The sequence below is a fragment of the Diceros bicornis genome, chromosome 4 (assembly GCF_020826845.1).
Source record: "Diceros bicornis minor isolate mBicDic1 chromosome 4, mDicBic1.mat.cur, whole genome shotgun sequence".
Lineage (NCBI taxonomy): Eukaryota > Metazoa > Chordata > Mammalia > Perissodactyla > Rhinocerotidae > Diceros > Diceros bicornis.
Window position 1 is genome coordinate 96,369,288 of NC_080743.1, and position 22,872 is coordinate 96,392,159.

The window sequence follows — 22,872 nt, forward strand, 5'->3', positions numbered from 1 at the left end:
TTATTAAGAAAGGGTAATCTGGACTCCAGTACATGAAACATCTTTGGGGATATATATTATTTAAAAAGAAAGTGATATTACTTGTAGCATTATAAGAACCCCGGCTCCCAAATGATAATGACTCTTGGGTCATACGCAAGTGCCTGCAGCATGCCTCCAGCACACTGAATGTTAAAGGACAATGAGTTCTCCCTGGCAGTGATTGCAGCAACTGAAAGTTATATTTTCATATCTAGTATATGGATGAAATCGTCCAATATTCTTCTTTGTAGCAAGTAAGGTGGTTGGTGAAGACTCAGCAAATGGATTATCAGGTGAGCTTTCTGTACAGGTAACTGGGTCCAAAATGCGTAGAACCTAAGAAAAATAAGAAGTAATGTCAGAAGTATGCAGTAGGGACTGTAAAAGCCCTTTACTGATGTATAACTACCTATAAAGTTCCATTTAATTAATATGTAACTACCATAAAAAATAACATCTGAATGATGAATTTGACCAATTAGAACTTATCCTTTTTCTCAAAAAGCTCTAAATTTAATAGTGATGTCTAGTTATTAGATTACCTCATTTACCTATTTTTTAAGAATGATGAAATTAAAGTTCTTTTATGTATACTGATGAAAAAAGCATGAAAACATAGAAGAAAATAAGGTTATATCAATTCTTCCTGAAGTGATGTCATTTTTTATCCTTAACGAACAAATACCCACTACCTTCCTTTTTCAATCTTTCATTCAACTGCTTACAATGAAGAATCTGCCTTCATTTTGTGGACCCAGCACAATCGAGACGAGTGCATAATATCTGACTTTGCCTGCTAAGAACATTGGGGAGTACCCCCAGAAAAGCTGGTCCACAAAGAAATTAAAACTGGCTCTTAAAGGGCCCACGCACAAACTCACCCGTTTCAGAAAGCAACCTAAAATCACCAGAAAGAAAGGTGCACAATGCTGTGGTGAAAAGAGACTCACCTAATAGGCCCTGAGTGCATCTTGGTGAGGGGTGAGACCTCTCCAGGGACTGGGACGTTGGCGGCGGCCATTGTTGTGGCTTGGTGTGGGCGTGCCGACACAGACGCCATTGGAGTTCTCCCTGAGGCCTGCTAGCCCAGGGTCTGCCCCACACGCTAGAGCACTGATTTAATCCAGCTCAGCCAGGGCAGGCAGCCCACCCTAGAGACTGGCCCCACCCAACAACAAGCCCTCAGGCAACTTGTGGGCCTGCATAGATTGGTGACTGGATTCCCTGCTGCCTGGCAACTGAGCCAACTTCAGTGGGGCAGGATGTGCACAAGGAGCTGGTGGAGAGTGTGGGGCGGTGGTGGAGTGTGTGGGGCTCCCACCGAGGAGAGACTGGGTCCACTTCGGGTGGTCGGGGCGCGCACACTGGGCAGGACTGTGTTGACTGTGTATGTGGACCTGTGGGTGGCAGGGCTTGTCAGCTGCAGAAGACTTGTGCTTCTCAAAGACCCACACAGGGAGTTTGCCCCACCTTCCAAAGCCTGAAACAATTGGGTGCTCCTGTGCCTGAAGCCAGCCCCACCCAGCTGCAATCCTCAGAGAGCTGACAAGAGACCTAAAGGCTGGAGGCTTATAGCAATTGTAAGGACCTGAGCCTAACAACCTGCCACGCTGGGGACCTACTCACTTAAAAGAAATACTGCAACACAAATGTGGTATTAGAACTTGCAGCCAACTGTGCTGGGGCTCCCCACACCTGATAAAGAGACTGAAGGGCCCACAACAACTACAAGCAGCTGAGTATTACAACAGCTGGCCAGGAGCATAACTCAGCCTCCCTGGGTGCCTACAGGGTGAGCAAACAGGCCACAACAGAAGGACACACGTAGCCCACATGGGGGTCACCCCTGGAACATTGAGAACTGAGGGAAGCACACTGAAGGCCTCCTAAGGCATCACTTACATAAGGTCACCTATCCAAGAGCAGGAGACGCAGCTGACCTACCTAATACGTAGACACAAGCACAGGGAAAGAGGCAAAATGAGGAGGCAAAAGAATACATTCCAAGTAAGGGAACAGGACAAAACTCCAGAAAAGGAACTAAGTGAAAAAGAAATGAGCAACCTACCCACCAGAGAGTTCAAACTAAGAGTGTTAAAGATGTTCGCTGATCTGGGGAGAAGAATAGATGAACTCAGTGAGAATGTCAACAAAGAAATGGAAGGTATAAAAAAGAATCAATCAGAAATGAAGAATACAATACTGGAAATGAAAAATTCACTAGAGGGACTCAAAAGCAGAGTAGAGGATACAGAAGAACGGATCTGCGAGCTGGACGAAAGACTAGAAGAAATTACCCGACGTGAACAGGTAAAAGAGAAAAGAATTAAAAAGAGTGAGGACAGTCTAAGGGACCTCTGGGACAACATCAAGTGCACTAACATCCGTGTTATAGGTGTCCCGGAAGGAGAAGAGCGAGACGAAGGGGCAGAGAATCTATTTCAAGAAATAATAGATGAAAACTTCCCTAACCTAAGGAAGGAAGCAGACATCCAGGTACAGGAAGCACAGAGAGCCCCAAACAAGATAAACCCAAAGAGGCCCACACCAAGACACATAATCAAAATGTTCAGAATTAAAGATAAAGAGAGAATCCTAAAAGCCGCAAGAGAAAGTCAAGTTACATACAAAGGAAACCCCATAAGGCTATCAGCTGACTTCTCAGCAGAAACCTTACAGGCTAGAAGAGAGTGGCACGATATATTTAAAGTGCTAAAAGGAAAAAACTTACAGCCGAGAATACTCTACCCAGCAAGGTTATCATTCAAAATGGAAGGAGAGATCAAAAATTTCCCAGACAAGCAAAAATTAAAGGAGTTTGTCACCAAGAAACCAGTTCTACAAGAAATGTTAAAGGGACTGATTTAAGGGAAAAAGAGAAGACCACAAATAGGAAAAACTATCTATTTCCATGATAAGAACGTAATGGATACATATGCACAAAAAACAGGTTAGATATGATATCAAAAACATAAAAGGAGGGAGGAGGGGAGTTAAATAGTAGAGCTTTCAGACAGAGGTCAAACTAAAGAGACCATCAATTCTGTACAGAAGAAGAAAGGAACAGAGAAGGACTACTAAAACACCGAGAAAAAAAAAAAAGTTAAAAAATGGCAGTAAGTACATACTTATCAATAGCTACTTTAAACGTCAATGGACTAAATGCTCCAATTAAAAGGCATAGGGTGGCTGACTGGATAAAAAAACAAGACCCATATATATGCTGCATACAAGAGACACACTTCAGACCTAAAGACACTCACAAACTGAAAGTGAAGGGATGGAAAAAGATACTCCACGCAAATGGCAATGAAAAGAAAGCTGGGGTAGCAGTACTCATATAAGGCAAAATAGACTTTAAAACAAAAACTGTAAAAAGAGACAAGGGCATTACATAATGATCAAGGCAACAATCCCACAAGAGCATATAGGATATAACACTTGTAAATATCTACGCACCCAATGTAGGTGCACCTAAATATATAAAGCAATTATTAACAGACATAAAAACAGAAATAGACAGTAACACAATAATAGTAGGGGACTTGAACACTCCACTTACACCAACGGATAGATACACCAACGGACAGATCATCCAAACAGAAGATCAATAAGGAAACATTGGCCTTAAATGACACACCAGAACAGATGGACCTAGTAGATATATACAGAGCATTCCATCCAAAAACCGAAGAATACACGTTCTTTTCAAATGCACATGGAACATTCTCCAGGACTGATCACATATTAGGCCACAAAACAAGTCTCCATAAATTTAATAAGATTGAAATAATACCAAGTATCTTTTCTGACCACAACAGTATGAAACTAGAAATCAACTATAGGAAGAAAATCAGAAAAGCCACAAATACGTGGAGATTAAACAAAATGCTACTGAACAATGACTGGGTCAACGAAGAAATCAAAGAACAAATCAAAAAATACCTGGAGACAAATGAAAATGAAAATACGACATGCCAGAATTTATGAGATACAGCAAAAATTCCTTCTAAGAGGGAAGTGTATAGCAATACAGGCCTATCTCAATAAACAAGAAAAATCTCAAATAAACAATCTAACAATGCACCTAAAGGAAGTGGAAAAAGAAGAACAAACAAAGCCCCAAATCAGTAGAAGAAGGGAAATCATAAAAATCAGAGCAGAAATAAATGAAATAGAGACCAAAAAAACAACAGAAAAAATTAATAAAACCAAGAGCTGGTTCTTTGAAAAGATCAACAAAATTGACAAACCTTTAGCTAGACTCACCAAGAAAAAAAGAGAGAAGGCACAAATGAGTAAAATCAGAAATGAAAGAGGAGAAATTACAACAGACACCTCAGAAATACAAAAGATTATAAGAGAATACTATGAAAAACTATATGCCAACCAATTCGACAATCTGGAAGAAACGGATAAATTCTTAGAATCATACAACCTTCCAAAACTGGATCAAGAAGAAGTAGAGAATTTGAATAGACCAGTTACCAGTAAGGAGATCGAAACAGGAATCAAAAACCTCCCCAAAAATAAAAGTCCAGGACCAGACGGCTTCTCTGGTGAATTCTACCAAACATTCAAAGAAGACTTAATACCTATCCTTCTCAAACTCTTCCAAAAAATTGATGAGGCGGGGAAGCTCCCTGACTCATTCTACGAAGCCAACATTACCCTGATACCAAAACCAGACAAGGACAACACAAAAAATGAAAACTACAGGCCAATATCACTGATGAACATCGATGCAAAAATCCTCAACAAAATACTAGCAAATCGCATACAACAATACGTTAAAAAGATTATACACCATGATGAAGTGGGATTTATTCCAGGTATGCAGGGATGGTTTAACATTCGCAAATCAATCAACGTGATACACCACATTGATAAAATGAAGAATAAAAATCACATGATCATCTCAATAGATGCAGAGAAAGCATTTGACAAGATACAGCATCCATTTATGATAAAAACTCTGAATAAAATGGGTATAGAAGGAAAGTACCTCAACATAATAAAGACCATATATGAGAAACCCACAGCTAATATCATCCTCAATGGTGAAAAACTGAAAGCTATCCCTCTAAGAACAGGAACCAGACAAGGATGCCCACTGTCACCACTCCTATTTAACATAGTACTGTAAGTCCTAGCCAGAGCAATCAGGCAAGAGAAAGAAATAAAAGGGACCCAAATTGGAAAGGAAGAAGTGAAACTCTCACTATTTGCAGATGACATGATTTTATATATAGAAAACCCTAAAGAATCCACCAGAAAACTTTTAGAAGTAATAAACGAATATGGTAAAGTTGCAGGATACAAAATCAACATACAAAAATCAGTTGCATTTCTATACACTAACAATGAAGTAGCAGAAAGAGAAATTAAGAATACCATCCCATTTACAATTGCAACAAAAAGAATAAAATACCTAGGAATAAACTTAACCAAAGAGGTGAAAGATCTGTACACGGAAAACTATAAAACATTGCTGAAAGAAATTGAAGAAGACACAAAGAAATGGAAAGATATTCCATGCTCTTGGATTGGAAGAATTAACATAGTTAAGATGTCCATACTTCCTAAAGCAATCTATAGATTCAATGCAATCCCTGTCAAAGTTCCAACAACATTTTTCATAGAAATAGAACAAAGAATCCTAAAATTTATATTGAACAACAAAAGACCCCGAATAGCTAAAGGAATCCTTAGAAAAAAGAACAAAGCTGGAGGTATCACACTCCCTGATTTCAAAATATACTACAAAGCTATAGTAACCAAAACAGCATGGTACTGGCACAAAAACAGACACACAGATCAATGGAATAGAATCGAAAGCCCAGAAATAAACCCACACCTCTACGGACAGCTAATCTTTGACAAAGGAGCCAAGAACCTACAATGGAGAAAAGAAAGTCTCTTGAACAAATAGTGTTGGGAAAACTGGATAGCCACATGCAAATAATGAAAGTAGACCATTACCTTACGACATACACAAAAATTAACTCCAAATGGATTAAAGACTTTAATGTAAGACCTGAAACTATGAAACTTCTAGAAGAAAACATAGGCAGTACGCTCTTCGACATCAGTCTTAGCAACATATTTTCAAGCACCATGTCTGACCAGGCAAGAGAAACAATAGAAAAAATAAACAAATGGGACTACATCAAACTAAAAAGCTTCTGCACAGCAAAGGAAACCATCAACAAAACGAAAAGACAACCTAACAATTGGGAGAAGATATTTGCAAACCATATATCTGATAAGGGCTTAACCTCCAAAATATATAAAGAACTCATGCATCTCAACAACAAAAAAACTAACAACCCAATTAAAAAATGGGCAAAAGAGCTGAACAGACATTTCTCCAAAGAAGATATACAGATGGCCAACAGACACATGAAAAGATGTTCAAAATCATTAACTATCAGGGAAATGCAAATCAAAACTACAATGAGATATCACCTCACGCCCATCAGAATGGCTATAATTAACAAGACAGGAAACAACACGTGTTGGAGAGGATGTGGAGAGAAGGGAACTCTCATACACTGCTGGTGGGAGTGCAAACTGGTGCAGCCACTATGGAAAACAGTATGGAGGTTCCTCAAAAAATCAAGGATAGAACTACCATATGATCCAGCTATTCCACTGCTGGGTATTTATCCAAAGAACTTGAAAACACCAATGGGTAAAGATACATGCAGCCCTGTGTTCATTGCAGCGTTATTCACAATAGCCAAGACTTGGAAGCAACCTAAGTGCCCATCAAGGGACGAATGGATAAAGAAGATGTGGTATATACACACAATGGAATACTACTCAGCCATAAGAAACGATGAAATCCAGCCATTTGTGACAACATGGATGGACATTTCGGGTATTACGCAAAGCGAAATAAGTCAGAGGGAGAAGGTCAAATACCGTATGATTTCCTTCATTAAGTAGTAGATAATAACAACAATAAACAAACACATAGAGACAGAGATTGGATTGGTGGTTACCAGAGGGGAAGGGGGGAGGGAGGAGGACGAAAGGGATAATTCACCACACGTGTGTGGTAATGGGTTGTAATTAGTATTTGGGTGGTGAACATGATGTAATCTATGCAGAAAGAGAAGTATAATGCTGTACACTTGAAATTTATACAATGTTATAAACCAATGTTACTGCAATAAATAAAAAATTAAAAAAAAAAAAAGAATCTGCCTTCATTCTTCTATTGAAATCCTATTTCAAAGTTTTTGATCACTTACTCATAAATTCAATGGCTTTTCATTTCTCTTTTTCTAATTTATATGCGATATTTTATGCTAATAATGTTCCTTTTTTTCTTTTCTGTGAGGAAGATCAGCCCTGAGCTAACATCCGATGCCAATCCTTCTCTTTTTGCTGAGGAAGATTGGCCCTGGGCTAACATCTGTGCCCATCTTCCTCCACTTTACATGGGACACTGCCACAGCATGGCTTGACGAGCAGTGCGTCAGAGTACGCCTGGGATCCGAACCTGCGAACCCCGGGCCGCCGAAGCGGAGCGTGCGCACTTAACCACTGCGCCACTGGGCTGGCCCCCTAACAATCATGTTCTTATTTCTTGGGTTTCATGGACACCATGCTTTCCCAGTTCTTCTGCTCTGACTTTTCCTATTCTATTTCCTTTACTGAGAACCACAACAGGAGGAACTCTTGGGTTGAAAAAAATTCTCCAATCAAGGGCAAAGATACCATGTCTGGCTTATTGCTCCTGTTTCTCATGTTCACGTTCTCCCATCTATCATCATATGATGAGGATGGGTTATAGTGCAAAGACTGCAATTGGAAAGGAACTGTGAAAAGCAGTGGTTACATAGACCAAGGGAAGAGAGTATTTCAAGAAAGAAGTAGCAGTCCCTTATACCAAATGCTACTGGCAGCAACTGAGTAGTCAGCGACACAATTTCCCAGCAAAGAGAATAGAAAAGGAGACTAGAAAGGATAAAGATGATGAGTTTAGTCTTAGGTACTAAGTCATTCAGTAAATAGCTGAGCACCTACTATGTGCAAAGGATTATTTAGACCTTGAGGAAACATAAGACATAGTCCCTGCCCTTAAAGAGCTTACAGTTTGGGAGATAGATGGAGAATCAAACAATTACAATTTAACGTGTTAAAGAGCTATAATAATAGGCAGATGTACAAAATGCACTGGAAGCCTGGAGGAAGGAACACCTAAGTTTGCCATTGAGATTCAGGGAGGGCTGATTCTGAAAGGTAGAAAGGTGCTAGAAGGGCAGTCTAGGCAGAAAGAAAAGTATGTGTAGAGGCATGAGATACAATGGCATACCTATGGAATCAAAAGTGGTTAACACTACTGGAATGTGACGTGTGGGGGGTCCACCTGGAACCCTTGAGGAGGAAAGATGGAATAAAGATCATGAATGAGGGAGACTGGTAGCTATCTGAACAGAAATACCAAGATGATTGGATTGACTTTTGTTTTTTTGGATTAGCATTTTGAAATAATGGCAGTAGAGGATGACCTGGAGGCAAGTAAGAAGCAAGGCAGGGATATTGGTGAGGAGGCTATTATAATAGTCGAGGCTGGAGGTCAGGGGTTTGAACTTGGGAGAGGGGATAAATTAGAAGGAACTGATAGGATCTGTAAAACCAACAGGATTAGGGGGATGAAGGAAATAGTTACCATTTATTTAAAAATTACTATATACTGGAATCTGCTATGAGCCTTATATACGTTATTTTATGGAATCCTCAAAACATCCCAATTTGGTAGGTATAGTTCACTAAGATAGGGAGTACAGGAGATGCAGGTTATATTTCTTCTTTTTTGGGGGAGAGAGGGGAATACAAATGCAAAAGCAAAAAAGAGGTTGCTCTATTTTTAGCTTTCTGTGGGACAAGCATAAGGATATGTCTAGCTGGATATGTCTCTTTAGCTGGACATGTCTCTTGAACTCAGAAAAAATGTCTCGGTCACAGAAATAGCAAAGAGCTCAGAGAGTATGGTGTTTCAGAAGCTAGGGGAGTTTGCAAAGAATAGGGAACAGATTCCTATGGAAACATCGACATTCAAAGGAGGAAAAAAGGTTATGAAGAGGAATTCAGAGAGGTAGCATGGGGGCCAAGAAAAACTAATGTTACAGAAATCAAGGGAATTTCAAGGAAGGAGTGCTTGGTAAGTGAAATACGACAATAAAGTATTGAGACATTCATGACCTTTATAAGAGTCCTTTTTGAGAACTGCGGAACTGGAAGTCTACTGGTTATCGATAAGTGATGGCAGGAATTGAGGAATGCATGGTATGTAAGTAGAAACCAGTATGGACAACTTGTTCAAGATTCTTGGTTGTAAAGGGAAGGTGATAAGGCCATAAGTAGAGAACTTAGGATAGAGGGAAGACTATTCTCTTTTAGATGGAAGACACTCAGCATGTTCTTAAGCCAAAAAAAGAGAGAGCCAATAGAGAGAAGGGATAACTGTTGGGGGGAGGCCTGCTGAACCTGGAAGGGAGCTGTGCTTTGGAGAAGAGGAAGGACACCTTTCCAGTGACAGAAATGTATGTAAGGCTGGTTGCCATACAGGTAGGCTCCTAGATATCAAGTGGGACCTTGAGGGAGTTTTCTACCTCTGTTCTCTTTTTCATCTGTGAATTAGGAACCAAAGTCATCTGCGGAATGTGAGGTAACAGTTTGATGGGTATAGAAATAAAGAACGCAAGCAGTTGAACTGATACAGGACTAGGGTTTTCAGGGTACCCGAGAGAAGGATAAGGGAGAAAGGCACTTAAGGATGGAGTCTAGGCAAGCTATGGCAGGAAAAGAAGCCAGGAGAGTGAGCTGATGAGATGAAGAAAAAAACGTAGAGATCAAGGGAATAAAAATGATGATGTGATCAAGAAACAGAGGTAATCAGAATGAAAGAATCAGACCTGGAAAGAAAAGAAGTTGAGATCACAGATCATGGAGAGAGGTGTTGCGTTGAAGATTTTAAAAATGGAACAGTTCTGATTAATGACAAGGCCTCAGATGGAAACACAGGAGTCAGATATTGAAGAGTAATGGAGGTGAACTTGGTGGTGGTCACAGAACTCTGAGACCACAGCATTTGACAGGTCATCTGTATGAACCATGAATTCACAAAGGACTGTAGGTACCAGATCTACACTATTAGATTCTGTAGTATTTGGCACATTCATATCTATATGTGGGAATTAACAAATAATTTCTTGGGTCAGAAGTAATCCATTATCTACTCATGATTATTAAATTAAAAATTCTACACAGTGGTTTTCATATCAAAATGAACTCAAGAAAAGGATTATCAAGGATTCAGTAGCTAAAAAATAGGCCCTCTTTAAAAACAATTAATTTTTTCTCCTTAAGAATAGAGTAATAATGTTTGAGAAAATAAAGCTCAGAGGAGGAAATAATTTTTTCCAAGACCACAAGGTCATTAGTATGAGAATAAGGTTTAGATCCCATATTTCCTAACTCCCAATGCCAAGCACTTTCCATTATAACATGCCACCCTTCAGGAGGACAGACTTGGAAGTTCCCACAGATCATAAAAGAGAAATAACTCACTGTTTCAGCCATTTTTTCTGCTGGAGTGCTGCAGAATTCAACTGTTGATGGAATCTTTTTTTGAACGTTAGTGCCAACATTTCCCAGAAGATGAGAATTTACTGCTTTTGCCAACTTGTGATTTGTTAATGCTAGTTCTGCTGTGGTGTGTGCTTGTGCACTAGGGTAGTAAGTTTGCTCTCTTCCCCACTGCAAGGAGACTAAGAGCTCCTCCAATAATCTGCATAGAACACACAGGAACACTGAACATTAATAAGAGGATAAAATGTAAAAATCAAGCATACTAAATAAATGAGAAACATAATTCTGAAATCATATAGTATCTTTCAGAGTTCAATAAATCAGGAAGTCTGGTAAAATAAATTAGACTACAGAAAGCACTTATCAATTTATTAGGTTGTTATCTGGAAATCATTAACAAACAGTACTTGTTTTAGTTCTCATATTTTAGTATCAGTAAAATATGTGGGTATACTCATTTGGTAGTATAGAACTACTGATTTGATTTGTGCATCTACTGAGATATTCATATGGTATTTCTTTCTTGGTGAGTTATATTAACTGATTTTTGAATGATAAACCAACCTACAATTCCTGGGATAAAACCTATTTGGTCATGTCGTATAAACCTTTTATATATTGTTGGATCTGATTTACTAAAATTCTGTTAAGGACTTCTGCATCTATGTTCATGAGAGATATTGGTCTGTAATTTTCTTGTAATGTCTCTATCAGGTTGTGGTATCAAGATAACGCTGGCTTCATAAAATTGAGTTGGAAATTGTTCCTTTCTCCCCTACTTTCTTCTAGAGTTTGTGTAAATTTGGTTTTTTTCCTTTTTAGACGTTTGCTAGTATTCACTAGTGAATCCATCTGTGCCTGGAGTTTCCTTTACTGGAAGGTTTTTAGCTACCAATTCAATTGCTTTAATAGCTTAGGACTCTTCTGGTTATCTGTCCTTGAGTACTCTCTGGTAGTTTGTGTCTTTTAAGGAGTCAGTCCATTTCATTTAAGTTGTTGAATTTATTGGCATGGAGTTGTTCCTAACATCCCCTTGTTATCTCTTTTATATCTATAGAATCTGTGGTGTACCCCAGCCCCCCATTCTCAATCCTGACGCTGGTAATATACATCTTTTTTTTCCTGATCATACTGCCTAGAGGGTTCTTAAATCTATCTTTTGAAAGAACTAGCATTTGGCTTTCTATTTATTTCTGCTTATATGCTTATTATTTTCTTCCTTCCTGCTTAATTGCACTTTGCGTTTCTTAAGGAAGAAGCTTAGATTACCGACGAGCCTTTCTTCTTTTCTAAAATAAGCAATGAAAGCTATAAATTTCCCTCTACATGCTGCTTTAGTTGCCTACCACAAAATCTGATATTTTGATATATTGTGTTTTCATTCTTCTAATTTCCCCTATGATTTCCATTTTGACCTTTATTGATTTGATTTGTAATAAATCAGTTATATAAAAGTATGAAACACTTTTAAGGAAGACCATCAATTTTGATAGTTCTGGAACATATGGACATGAAAGTAAGCTCTAATACTGTGGAATAGTCCCCAGAAAGATCTCCTTCCAAAGGAAAGACAGGCAGTTTTTGGCTTCTACCAAAAATTATACAAAAACTGCTACAACTATAACCAAAAACTACTTTTAAATCCAGAGATTTCTTCTATTATAGATATAACGAATTCTCACCCCAATTAAGAACATAGAAGCATGTCTTCCATATTTTTAGTCTTCCTCCTTCCCTTGGGCATCTATTTTGAAAAGCTACTACTCAAAGTATATGCTCAATAAGTTAATAAATGTAGAAACACTAAAAAACTATCATGGTAACAAAAATTTCAGGAGAAAGTAGAAGAGTTCAGGATGTAAACAAGTGCCATACTTCTGGGTAGCTATCATTTCCTGACGAAACTGTTCCCGTTCACTCAGGAGATCTCGTATAGCACTCTGTGCATCACGGTTTTGACGCTGCAAAACTGCTCTGGAGTTTGTTAACTCATCTGCCATGACCCTGGAAAAGATTAAAGTCTTACATATAAATTCTCTGACAATAACACAGTGTGAAGATGTTAATTTACTACCTTTGTGACTGTTATTTTCAAAAGCTTATGAAGAAGATTTAACATAATCAAATTACTTCTCAGTTTTTAAATCTTCACTAAAAAGCATTTAAAATATTTATGAGCTTAGAACTCACTAAAGGGATTCAATTAAAATATTCATTTACAAAATGACAAAGGAAACAGTTATTTAACTTTCCTATACAGTGACTTTTGCAATGTACCTCAATCTTACTCCAGATTGATCACATTTTGAAAAAAAATGACATTAACTAAATGTTTTTAAATACAGAAAATTTTAGAGGAAACAAAAATGAGTTATTTGCCTACCATTCAATTACCTCTTTGCCTTTAGAAAAATATTAAAATAATATAGAAAGGCTTGTATAAAAGGAAAACTAAGTCTTTCCTTCTGTCCAGAATCCCCATCCTTCTTATATATGTAATCAGTAAAGTTTCTTATACATTTTTCCAGAATAAAATAATTTGTGTATATACAAAATAGAAGTATGTGTTAAAAATAAATATATTCATTTTATTTTAAAAAAGGGTTTATTTAATACAAACTTTCTATATTTTGCTTTTTTCACCTAATAATTTATCTTGGTGATTTTTTATATTAGCACATATAGAGCTAACTCATTCCCCTTTTTATAAAAAATAGCTTCGTGTTTTCTTCTGATTGGATGTACCAAAGTTTATCTAACTGGTTCCCTGTTGATGGAACTGAAGCAAAATTTTAAGCAGGTTTATTCAGCTGAAAATCTTCAAACTAAAATTAAAGTTTCAGACCATAGGTTGCACTGAATTCCTTAAAATGAAACAATTTTGACACTGAAAAATTAAATCAACTGAAATATCAATAAAGTTGACTATAATTTTTATTCCCCTTAGAATGTTACTATCAGCATTGATGAGGATATTAAAAAGAGTTACATATTGCAATAATCTGTATAATATATGCATGATTTGCCTCTTAAGCTGTTCAATGAGAATTAACTTAATGAACTTTCATTCTAAGTCAATAATTATACATTAAGTTCATTTTTCCAAATAGCATCTTATACTAGCATAATTAGAAAACAAATTAAGGACTTTAAGAGAGTAATCAATTAGTAGAAAGTATCATAGATGTTAAGACATGAAGAAACACTTTCTTAAAAATTTATTCATCACAATCAGTGGTTCTTAAGGTACAGCCTGTAAATTTTTGGTGTTTTGTGAGAAATCTCCAAATGATTGAATTTAAATCAACAGTTATTAAATATATTATGTGAGAAGCACTTGGCTAAGCACTGGAAAAACACAGATGGATAACACCCAGACCCTGTTCTCCAGTAACTCAAAGTTGGAAGGAGAAGGGGAAAAATAGACAAGAATCACAATATATAGCAGAGTTTCCCAACTATCAGTGTGTCCACGGGCCAGAACTAGGGCCCTGGGGTTTTTACCTCTGTTGGAGAGTAGCCTCATCCAGTATGCCATGCAAATGTCATCATTTTCTATTTGTGCACGGAGAGAAAAAGGGTGGAAAGCGCTATTATATAGTCAAAAGAGCTATGATAACAGAACATGAAGGACAATATATTATGTTAATAGAGTGGCAATGATATTCGAGTTCTCCAGATAGAAAATGGGGAAAAATAATTTAGTTTGTTTTTTTGTGATTTCAATATTTATTAGATGTCTGAATTTACAATTTTATTTTGGTCTTAAACATTGTAGCAGGAGTGATTTCTACTACAGAGTAGTAACATAGAATTCTGGAATGACGGAGATCCTTATGATATCACTTCTCCATTTAGGAAGACTGTGTGACCATCCAGAGAAGGGAGAGTCCACATCTTAAATAATATATGAAGTGCTTTAACAAAGTGAGTTAGAAATTTTCACACTACTATCTACTTTCTTGGGTCAAAAATCTGACAGAGCAAAAATTAGAAAATGAAATACTATTTAAAATAGAATATACCTGCTTGCAAGGAATTTACTTCGCCATACATCACACTGTATTGACATACGTTCTAACTGTTCGGAAAGTTGAGCTGTGTTTCGACCTAGGGCTTCATTTTCTAAAATAAGCTGATTTTTCTCACGGGCTAGACGTTCAAAGTGATACTGAAGATCATCCCCAACAGAAGCCACCAGCAACTTTTTTAACTCACGATTGACCTAGAAGAGCACATGACCAATACAACAAGCTTGAAGTAATGTCACTGACTTTAATGTAACAAAATAAATGAAAGAGAAACTGTTTTTGTGTAATTTGGACCTCCCTTACTTAAAGTGTATATTAAAAAGAGATATTAAATATTTAAGTTTCATAATATATACAAACCACATAGCCCACATATTATAACCACGTAGCCCATGTGGTCATAAACTGAGCCTCTAATAATAAGAGTACAAATCATTATCATAAAAATTTCAAACTGCTTTCAGTCAACACTTAAAGGCAAAAAATTAGAAAACTAAACCAGTAAATTCTGCTAAAAAACATGACAGAGAATGTTTTATGTGGTTTTTTAATCTTATTCAACATTTAAAAATTAATTTCCTTGTGCCCTAGGATTTTTACTATTAAGAATTTAAGCAAAGGAAGCAATTCAGGGAATCTCTAAGCATATTCTTTACACTGTTATTGAAAACGCAAAAAATTAAAACATAAATGTCCAATCATAGGTATTGGTATATGGTGCAGCCATTAAAGAACACTGTTACTATTAATAATGCTATTGTAATAAAATATTCTGTGACATGGGAAAACATTAATAACTAAAAAAAAGTGGGTTAGACAAAAATGAACTCAGTATGTATAATTATGCAATTATATCTGGATGGTATGATTATAGGTGGTACTATTTTCATTGTTTTCCTGTATTTTCTAAAATGTGTACAAATATGTACTACGTTTCTAATTAGAAATTAGTTATTTAAAAATATATTTGGATATGAACCACTAACCCTGGTGTCACTTACAAAGACTAACATCTAGCAAAAAGATGTAGAGTCTAACAGAGAAACCAAGCGGAGGGGAAGGCAATGGTTACTAAGATGTAAAGGTCAAAGAAACAGTCAAGCATGGCAGTTTGTTTTCCATTTACAATGAAGATACCAATATTTATACGACCATTCTCCTTATTCCAAATATCATGCATACATAGGCAAAAATACTTGGAATTTATGGATCCTTAAAACAGGGATTGCTAACAAGTCAGTTTCAAAGCCTGACTTGGTCAATGTTTAGTCTGGAAGTTTATAACTGTAACCTTCTTTACAACTTATAGGTGGTCTTGTCCAAAGCACCTCACACTTCCATCTTCAACCTGGTTTAGAGTACAAGTTCCCAACATCAACTAGTTCCACTAAAGGCCTTGAGAGAGAATGTGAAATTTAAGAGGAAGCATTTTAGAGAAATGACAAGCTATAATGAATGACAACTTTTTCCACAAGAGGAAACATAATTTTCTAACACGCAGGCTTAGAAGGCCCAGATGTAAAGAACAGTACTCACTAAAGCTATTAAGGCTGTTCTTACCTCTGTCTGTACTCGGAGCTGGTTTGAAAGACCTTCTTTGTCCTGTAGTAACCTCCTTTCAGAGTTCTTGAGCTTTTCCAAAATATTCTTTACCTCCGATAGTTGCTTCCGAGGTTCGACAACTCCCTCTGGCTGACCAAGGAATTCTCCTTTATGATGTCCCAGAGACTTAACCTTTGCATTTTTCTTGGGGATATCATGAGTTACAGCAGCCTTGGGAACTAATATTCTTACAGCTTCGACTTCCACTGCTTTTTCAGGGAGAATCTTCCCTAGTTGAAGAACTCCTGGGCTCTCTGATGTAACTGCTTTCTTTCGGGGACTCGGAAGGATGTGATGCTTTCTGGGTTGCACCCCAGCAGTAACTTCAACAGATTTAGGTGGCTCCTCAGTTTCCATTCCATCTCCTGCTCCTCGGATTGGGGTTGAAGTAAGGGTGACTAAAAAAGGGAAAACAAAACATAAAGTACTTACTGAAAAGACATCCCAGGAATATGCTTTACCCTACATTCAGAATTACTGGCACTAAAAAGAAGGGAAAAAATTCAGAGTAAAAAGTAATTTTCAAGGGATAATTCGGCACATGTGTGTGGTGATGGGTTGTAATTAGTATTTGGGTGGTGAACATGATGTGATCTATGCAGAAATAGAAGTATAATGATGTACACCTGAAATTTATCCAATGTTATAAACCAATGTTAGTGCAATAAACAAAAAATTTAAAAAAAAAAAGTAATTTTCAAAACAATTATGTGTCAAAAAGAAGTAATGTGGAATCATGAATTAACTACAGCTTAATTAAAGAACAACAAAAAGACGAACTAGAGCTATACCATTCAGGCCCACTGAAGCCGAAGAAATAAGAAGCAGGTGTGACACTCTGCCGTGGTTAAATAGGATTTCTAGGCAAGTCATAACATTTTTGAATTGGAATTTTAGGTAATGGAGATTTGAGAACAAATCACAAAGTGGTTAATGCTAAATTTAAAAGGCAAAGAAACATTGAGTATTTAATAGAAATCTCTTTTCAAACAAAATACATCATAAAATTCCAATCAAGAAATTCAACCAACTTGGTCAACCTAAATTAACTCAACTTTATTTAAACTGTTGTACTTACTCAAGCATTTATGAGTAACAAAGTTGTACTATGTATCCCACGGTAACTCCCTCCCCCTAACAACTATGCCTCTACCTAATGTGCACAGACAGGCAGTCGGAGTCAAGGCTATGCATTTTCTCACCCAGTAACTTGCCCTTCATAATTCTATTTTTCTTGTGACACACATAGGAACCTTTATTACATATGCACGAGGCACAATCCAGGACACATTCATAAGCAATTACCTTCCCTCAAGTGGGAAGACGATATATGGTACCAGCTCCATAATTATGAGTAATATTTAAGTACATCAAAACATCAACCCCTGGTCTCCACTCTTTGAAGGGAACTAGCAAAACAATTCTTCAATTATTCATCAATATTACTTGCTCCTGTGATCACTTATCAACAAATTAAAACATATCTAAGGTTTATGGCCTTCCACAAGGATTCTTATTGCCTTCCCCAAGGACTGGTGACACGTAGGGAAAGAACAAATAATATTCTATAATAAGCGTTGGCAAACTTTTTCTATAAAAGGCCAGATAGTAAATATTTTAGACTTTGTGAACCATGAGGCAAAACTGAGAATACTATATAGGTACTTATAGAAGAAGAGAAAAAACAAAATTTTAAAGATGAAATCCAAACCATAATAATTGAGTAAAGATTTCTGTAGTATAGGTCTAATATTGAGAAGCACAGAATTCTTTTTATTTGGGATGACACTTGGCTTAAGCGGCACTCAAAGTTAGTGTTTCCTATTAGATTGCAAATATTCTGAGGAGGCCTGAGGCCATAATTTGCCAACCCCTGCTCTAGAATATCGAGGCAAAGAGAATATGATTTTATAGTCTGTCATTAAACATTTGTCCTTTTTTCATAAGACTATAATCTATGAAGACAGATACTCTAAGTTAGCAGGATGGTGTAGTAGAAAGAACACCAGACTCTGAGTCAAAATAACTTAAGTCCCTCCTGCCACACATTATGTGACCTTGGGCAAATTACTTCACCTTACCCTGCTCTCAGCCCTCAGCGCTTTCAGAACAATGCAAATACCAGAGTGTTTTAAAATCATTTGTTTCTCTCACAGACTAGATTGTTGGGAGCTCCACAGGGCAGGGGCTGCCTCCTAATCTCTGTATCATCAGCTTAATGAAATGGTGCTTGGCACAGAAAAGATGAGTAAGTGCTTACTGAAGTTCATCAACGTTAACGCACGACCTAGAAGATTCCATTTTAACATCTAATAACTAACTCATTTAAAAACTGCTTAATTTTTTTCCTCTACACTAAATCATTAATTCCTAACTCAGGTATAGTCTGACAAACTTTTCAGAACATATATATGCAGATTCAGCTATAAAAGAGTTAAATTAGGGATTGTCACTTGGTAATTTTAAATCAATATTCTTTTAAATGTCACCAATATCACCTAATAGAGTTTAGTTAGTTACTATTAAATTAGAAAACTATGTTACAGATAGTGGGTGTAAGAGTTAGGCCCACATTTATTGACATGGAATCCAAACAATCTTTTTGCCACAGGCTCCATGAATAAAAAGTTCTCTGATCAAATACGTGTGGACAATGCTGCATACTATATCTCTTTGGGGCTTCACAGTGTACATCAGTGTTTTAAAGGCTCTGAGAGGTCCTGTAGTATCATCTCTCCTTTAATCCAGCATTTCCCAAATTTATCTGCCCGTGGAATCCTTTTTCACCTAATGCCTATTATTCCACAGAACTAGTGTTAAACTATTTTATGGAATTATAAATATTTAAATGTCTCAGACTTTCCTATTTGGTCTACTTTCACTAAACTGTCTGACTTTAATACCTTTAATTTTAATTTTAATCTTGCTCCCAACAAAAGTTTTGAATTCAAATTCTAATTTTCTAATTGTTCCTATTTATTGCATGTTTCCCTTTCAAAAACAGCAAGGAGGCATCCCTCTTATGATGACAGTATTGCTCAAACGTCCACCGAGAGGAAGTTCTGTCACTATAAACCAATCCTGCTTCTCTTCTGAGGCAGTTACAGGAAGTGCAGGCAACTGACAAATGTCATCTCTGATAAGTGCACCTTTTCTCTTTAGTTCTATTTAATTGTTCCTATTTCCCATTAATCCTCAGTTTTTTACTTCATTACAGTCTCTGGTTTGCTTATTCTAATACCATAAAAGCCTTCTGATGACTCTGAAATGCTGTTGCACATAGCTGAATTAAATTCAATTAAATATTTATTGGCATGAGCTTCTCTTCCTTGCTTCCTAAACATATTTAAACTCCCTTTAAAGAGTTTTCTGTTGAAGTCTGCTTGCTGCAAAGCTGGCTTCTAGAAAATAGTTTCCCATCTCTCACTGACAGCCCCAACCTCTAGAACTCACTGCACCGAAGAATAACCTGAATCAGGAGGAGTTCACTTTGGGACATGCTCAGACTGTTACCAATGTCTAAGTGAAGATGGGCAGCAGTAGGCTATAAGGTCTGAATCACAAGGGAAGAGATCTGAACTATAGATAGATTATCTATAAGAATAATTAGTGAAGCCCTGAGAGTTGAAGAGAAAGAGGGCTGAAAAACATTAATATTTAAAAGATAAACCAGAAGAAGAGAAGCATGAAAAAGAAACAGAAAATACAGCTAGGGCAGGGGTGTCCAATAGAAGTTTCTGCAATGATGGAAATGTTCTACATCTGCAGTTTCTCATACAATAGCCACCATCCACATGTGGCCACTGAGCACTTGAAATGTGGCTAGTGTGACAGAGGAACTGAATTTTTTGTTTTTTGGTGAGGAAGATTCGCTCTAAGTTAACATCTGTGCCAATCTTCCTCTATTTTGTATGTGGGTTGCCACCACAACATGGCTTGACAAATGGTGTAGGTCCGTGCCTGAGATCTGAACCCACAAACCTGGGCCACTGAAGTGGAGTGTGCCAGACTTAACCACTACGCGATGGGGCTGGCCTCCATGAATTTTTAATTTTTAAAAATATTAATTTAAACTAAAAGACCCCCATGTGGCTATTGCATTGCACAGTGAAGGGCTACAGAATAGGCTGAAAATAAGAGTGATATCATAGAAGTCAAGGAAAGAAAGTATTTCAAAAAGTGGGAATGGTCTACAGTATAAAATGTTATAGAGAGGACAAGCAAGGCAGCACTAAAAAGTAACTATTGAAGTTAGCAAGTGTTGTCAGTTGAATTGTGTCCCCCCAGATATTCATATGTTGAAGTCCTAATTCTCCACACCTCAGAATGTAACCTTATTTGGAAACAGGGTCATTGCAGATGTAATCAGTTAAGATGAGATCATACTGGAGTAGGGTGGGCCTCTACTCCAATATGACTGATGTCCTTATAAAAAGGGGAAATTTGGACACAGAGAAACACACACAGGCAGAGCGCCATGTGAACATAAAGGCAGAGATCAGGATGATGCATCCACAAGCCAAGGAATTACCAAAAACTGCCAGCAAACCACCAGAAACTAGGAGAGAGGTCTGGAACAGATCCTTCCCTAGTGCCTTCAGAGAGAGCATGGCCCTGCTAACACCTTGATCTCGGACTTCTAGCCTCCAGAACTGTGAGACAATAAATTTCTGTTGTTTAAGCCATCCAGTTTGTGGTACTTTGTTACAGCAGCCCTAGCAAACCAGTGCAAGAAGAAAGAGGTCTTTTATACCAGCTAGTTGTTTGTCCATCTACTTAAATCTTTAAGAATGTATATTCTTGTTTATTTAAATCTTAATTTTCTAGTGGCCAGGGACCGTAGCTGTAAAACTTTGCTTTTAAATTAAATGTTTAACAGTAGTAGTCATCTAATAAATACTACTGATCCTCTTAATACTTAATTGTATATCTTAAGTACTAAAATGTAAACACTGCATTACAAAACAAACATGAAGAGATCTGAAACACAAATAATTCCCAAGGACTCTGTGAAATTTAGTTACCTGGCTCAACCATTCCTTCATCCTACTGTCATAAATTTCATGTTTCAAAAACAATTGTCATCAAAAGAAGAACACTTACCTTTGGTTTCTAAACTTTCAAGAGTAGTCATCTTTTAACCAATGAAAACACACCTCAAGACTTCTACTGAAAAACCTAAAAATGTATAAAGTGAAAGAATTAAAACAATACCATATAAACACATTCACTAAGTTCCTGTAATTTAAATATTATGATATTCTACTTGCTTCTGCATTTCATACACGTGCATTTAGAAAGGAAGCGTCTCTCATATCCCTTTTTCACAAGTGACATGGTTACGGCTACCAAATGTCTCCAAAAAATTAGGGATAGTTTACTTTCAAATTTCTGTTTCACTGTCCTCACCAGTAGACTCTAATAGATCAGATGTGCATCTGAATTTTAGTTCAGAAACAGCACTGAAGTTACTGTAGGGGCTTTTGTATTATTGATATGACAACAGGAATTTTAAAGTAATTAAAGCAATAACTTTCTCAGGAGACATTATTGACACTAATTTGTTCACTACATATATCATAGAGTAGCTTCTGTTTAGATGTTTAAAAAGCGACAAAAATATTCATGATAACAATTTGGTAATAAAATTAAAATGGCATAGCATACGCTTTTAGAAATGTATGCATGGCCTTACAGTATAGACTAAGATTCACTGGAGAACATGAGAAGGAAGGTGCTACTAATGCAATGACATTAATATGACGAACTGTACATTAGATGACAACTGGTTTCACCACAAAAATGATCAATGAGTACTCGCTATAACTCGGCACAGGGCCTGCCATGACTACCTTCCTCAACAACGACAAACCCTCCTTCTATTGCTCTGCCAACAGGTCTCCAAAGACCCTTGGAAAGAGCAATAAGCCCTGAAACCGCGCTCGGAAGACGCGCCGCGAAACGTACAAGCACGGCGAGTGTCTGCGGGCAATACCAAGTGAAGGGGGGGAGGTGGGATGGAATGGGTACAGGTGTGGAAGCGGCAGGTGTGGAAGCGACAAGCCTGTCAACCTCTGCCGTCCCGGGAAGTCGAATCCGAGTTCCGTCCCTGTCTGAACAAATCTCGGAACAACAGGCAGTCTTTCCCTATATCCAAATGGACTGAACACCAAACTCCACCCCAGACTTCCGTCACTTCCCAACATCCGCTCTTAGTTACACAAGCCCGTTCCTGGACTTACCTCTAAGATTCTTACTCTCCCTATTTCAGGACGGGCTTCACTTCACAGCTTCTTCGGTCGGTGTCACTGGGTTAACTTCCCCGCACGCTCTTCCATTCCGAAGCCGACCCACCCAGGCCTTCCTGACACCAAGCTTCTCGCTCACTACTAATCACTTCCGATTACTCACGGTTTCGTTTCCGGAATATTTTTCCAAAAGGAAAAGGTAAACACATTCTGTGGTGCATTTAAACTCAAGTAACACAGGACACAAAGTGTAAGGCTTCAGTAAGTAAAAATTGGATAGATGCCTATTTAAAAATAAAATATAGAATATTTGGATCCTAGCTGCATATTGGCTTGAACTTCCGGGTTACCTGTCAACCAAACGG

At 37.5% G+C, this 22,872-nt stretch overlaps 1 protein-coding gene across 2 annotated transcripts; it reads right to left on the bottom strand.

Moving 5' to 3' along the window:
- Window positions 1-38: 38 nt before the first annotated feature.
- BLZF1 (basic leucine zipper nuclear factor 1) lies at window positions 39-22,835 on the bottom strand. Of its 2 annotated transcripts, none has more exons than XM_058540117.1 (7): window positions 22,671-22,835; window positions 21,363-21,437; window positions 16,218-16,657; window positions 14,652-14,851; window positions 12,502-12,630; window positions 10,606-10,825; window positions 39-357 (listed from the first exon to the last, which is right to left on the bottom strand). In XM_058540117.1, the coding sequence occupies exons 2-7, from the start codon at window positions 21,391-21,393 to the stop codon at window positions 172-174; spliced, it is 1,206 nt and encodes a 401-aa protein (XP_058396100.1). In that variant the 5' UTR covers window positions 21,394-21,437; window positions 22,671-22,835; the 3' UTR covers window positions 39-171. The 2 variants fall into 2 exon arrangements, with proteins under 2 accessions (XP_058396100.1, XP_058396099.1); XM_058540116.1 differs by having other exon boundaries at window positions 22,502-22,835.
- Between the last annotated feature and the right edge of the window lie 37 nt (window positions 22,836-22,872).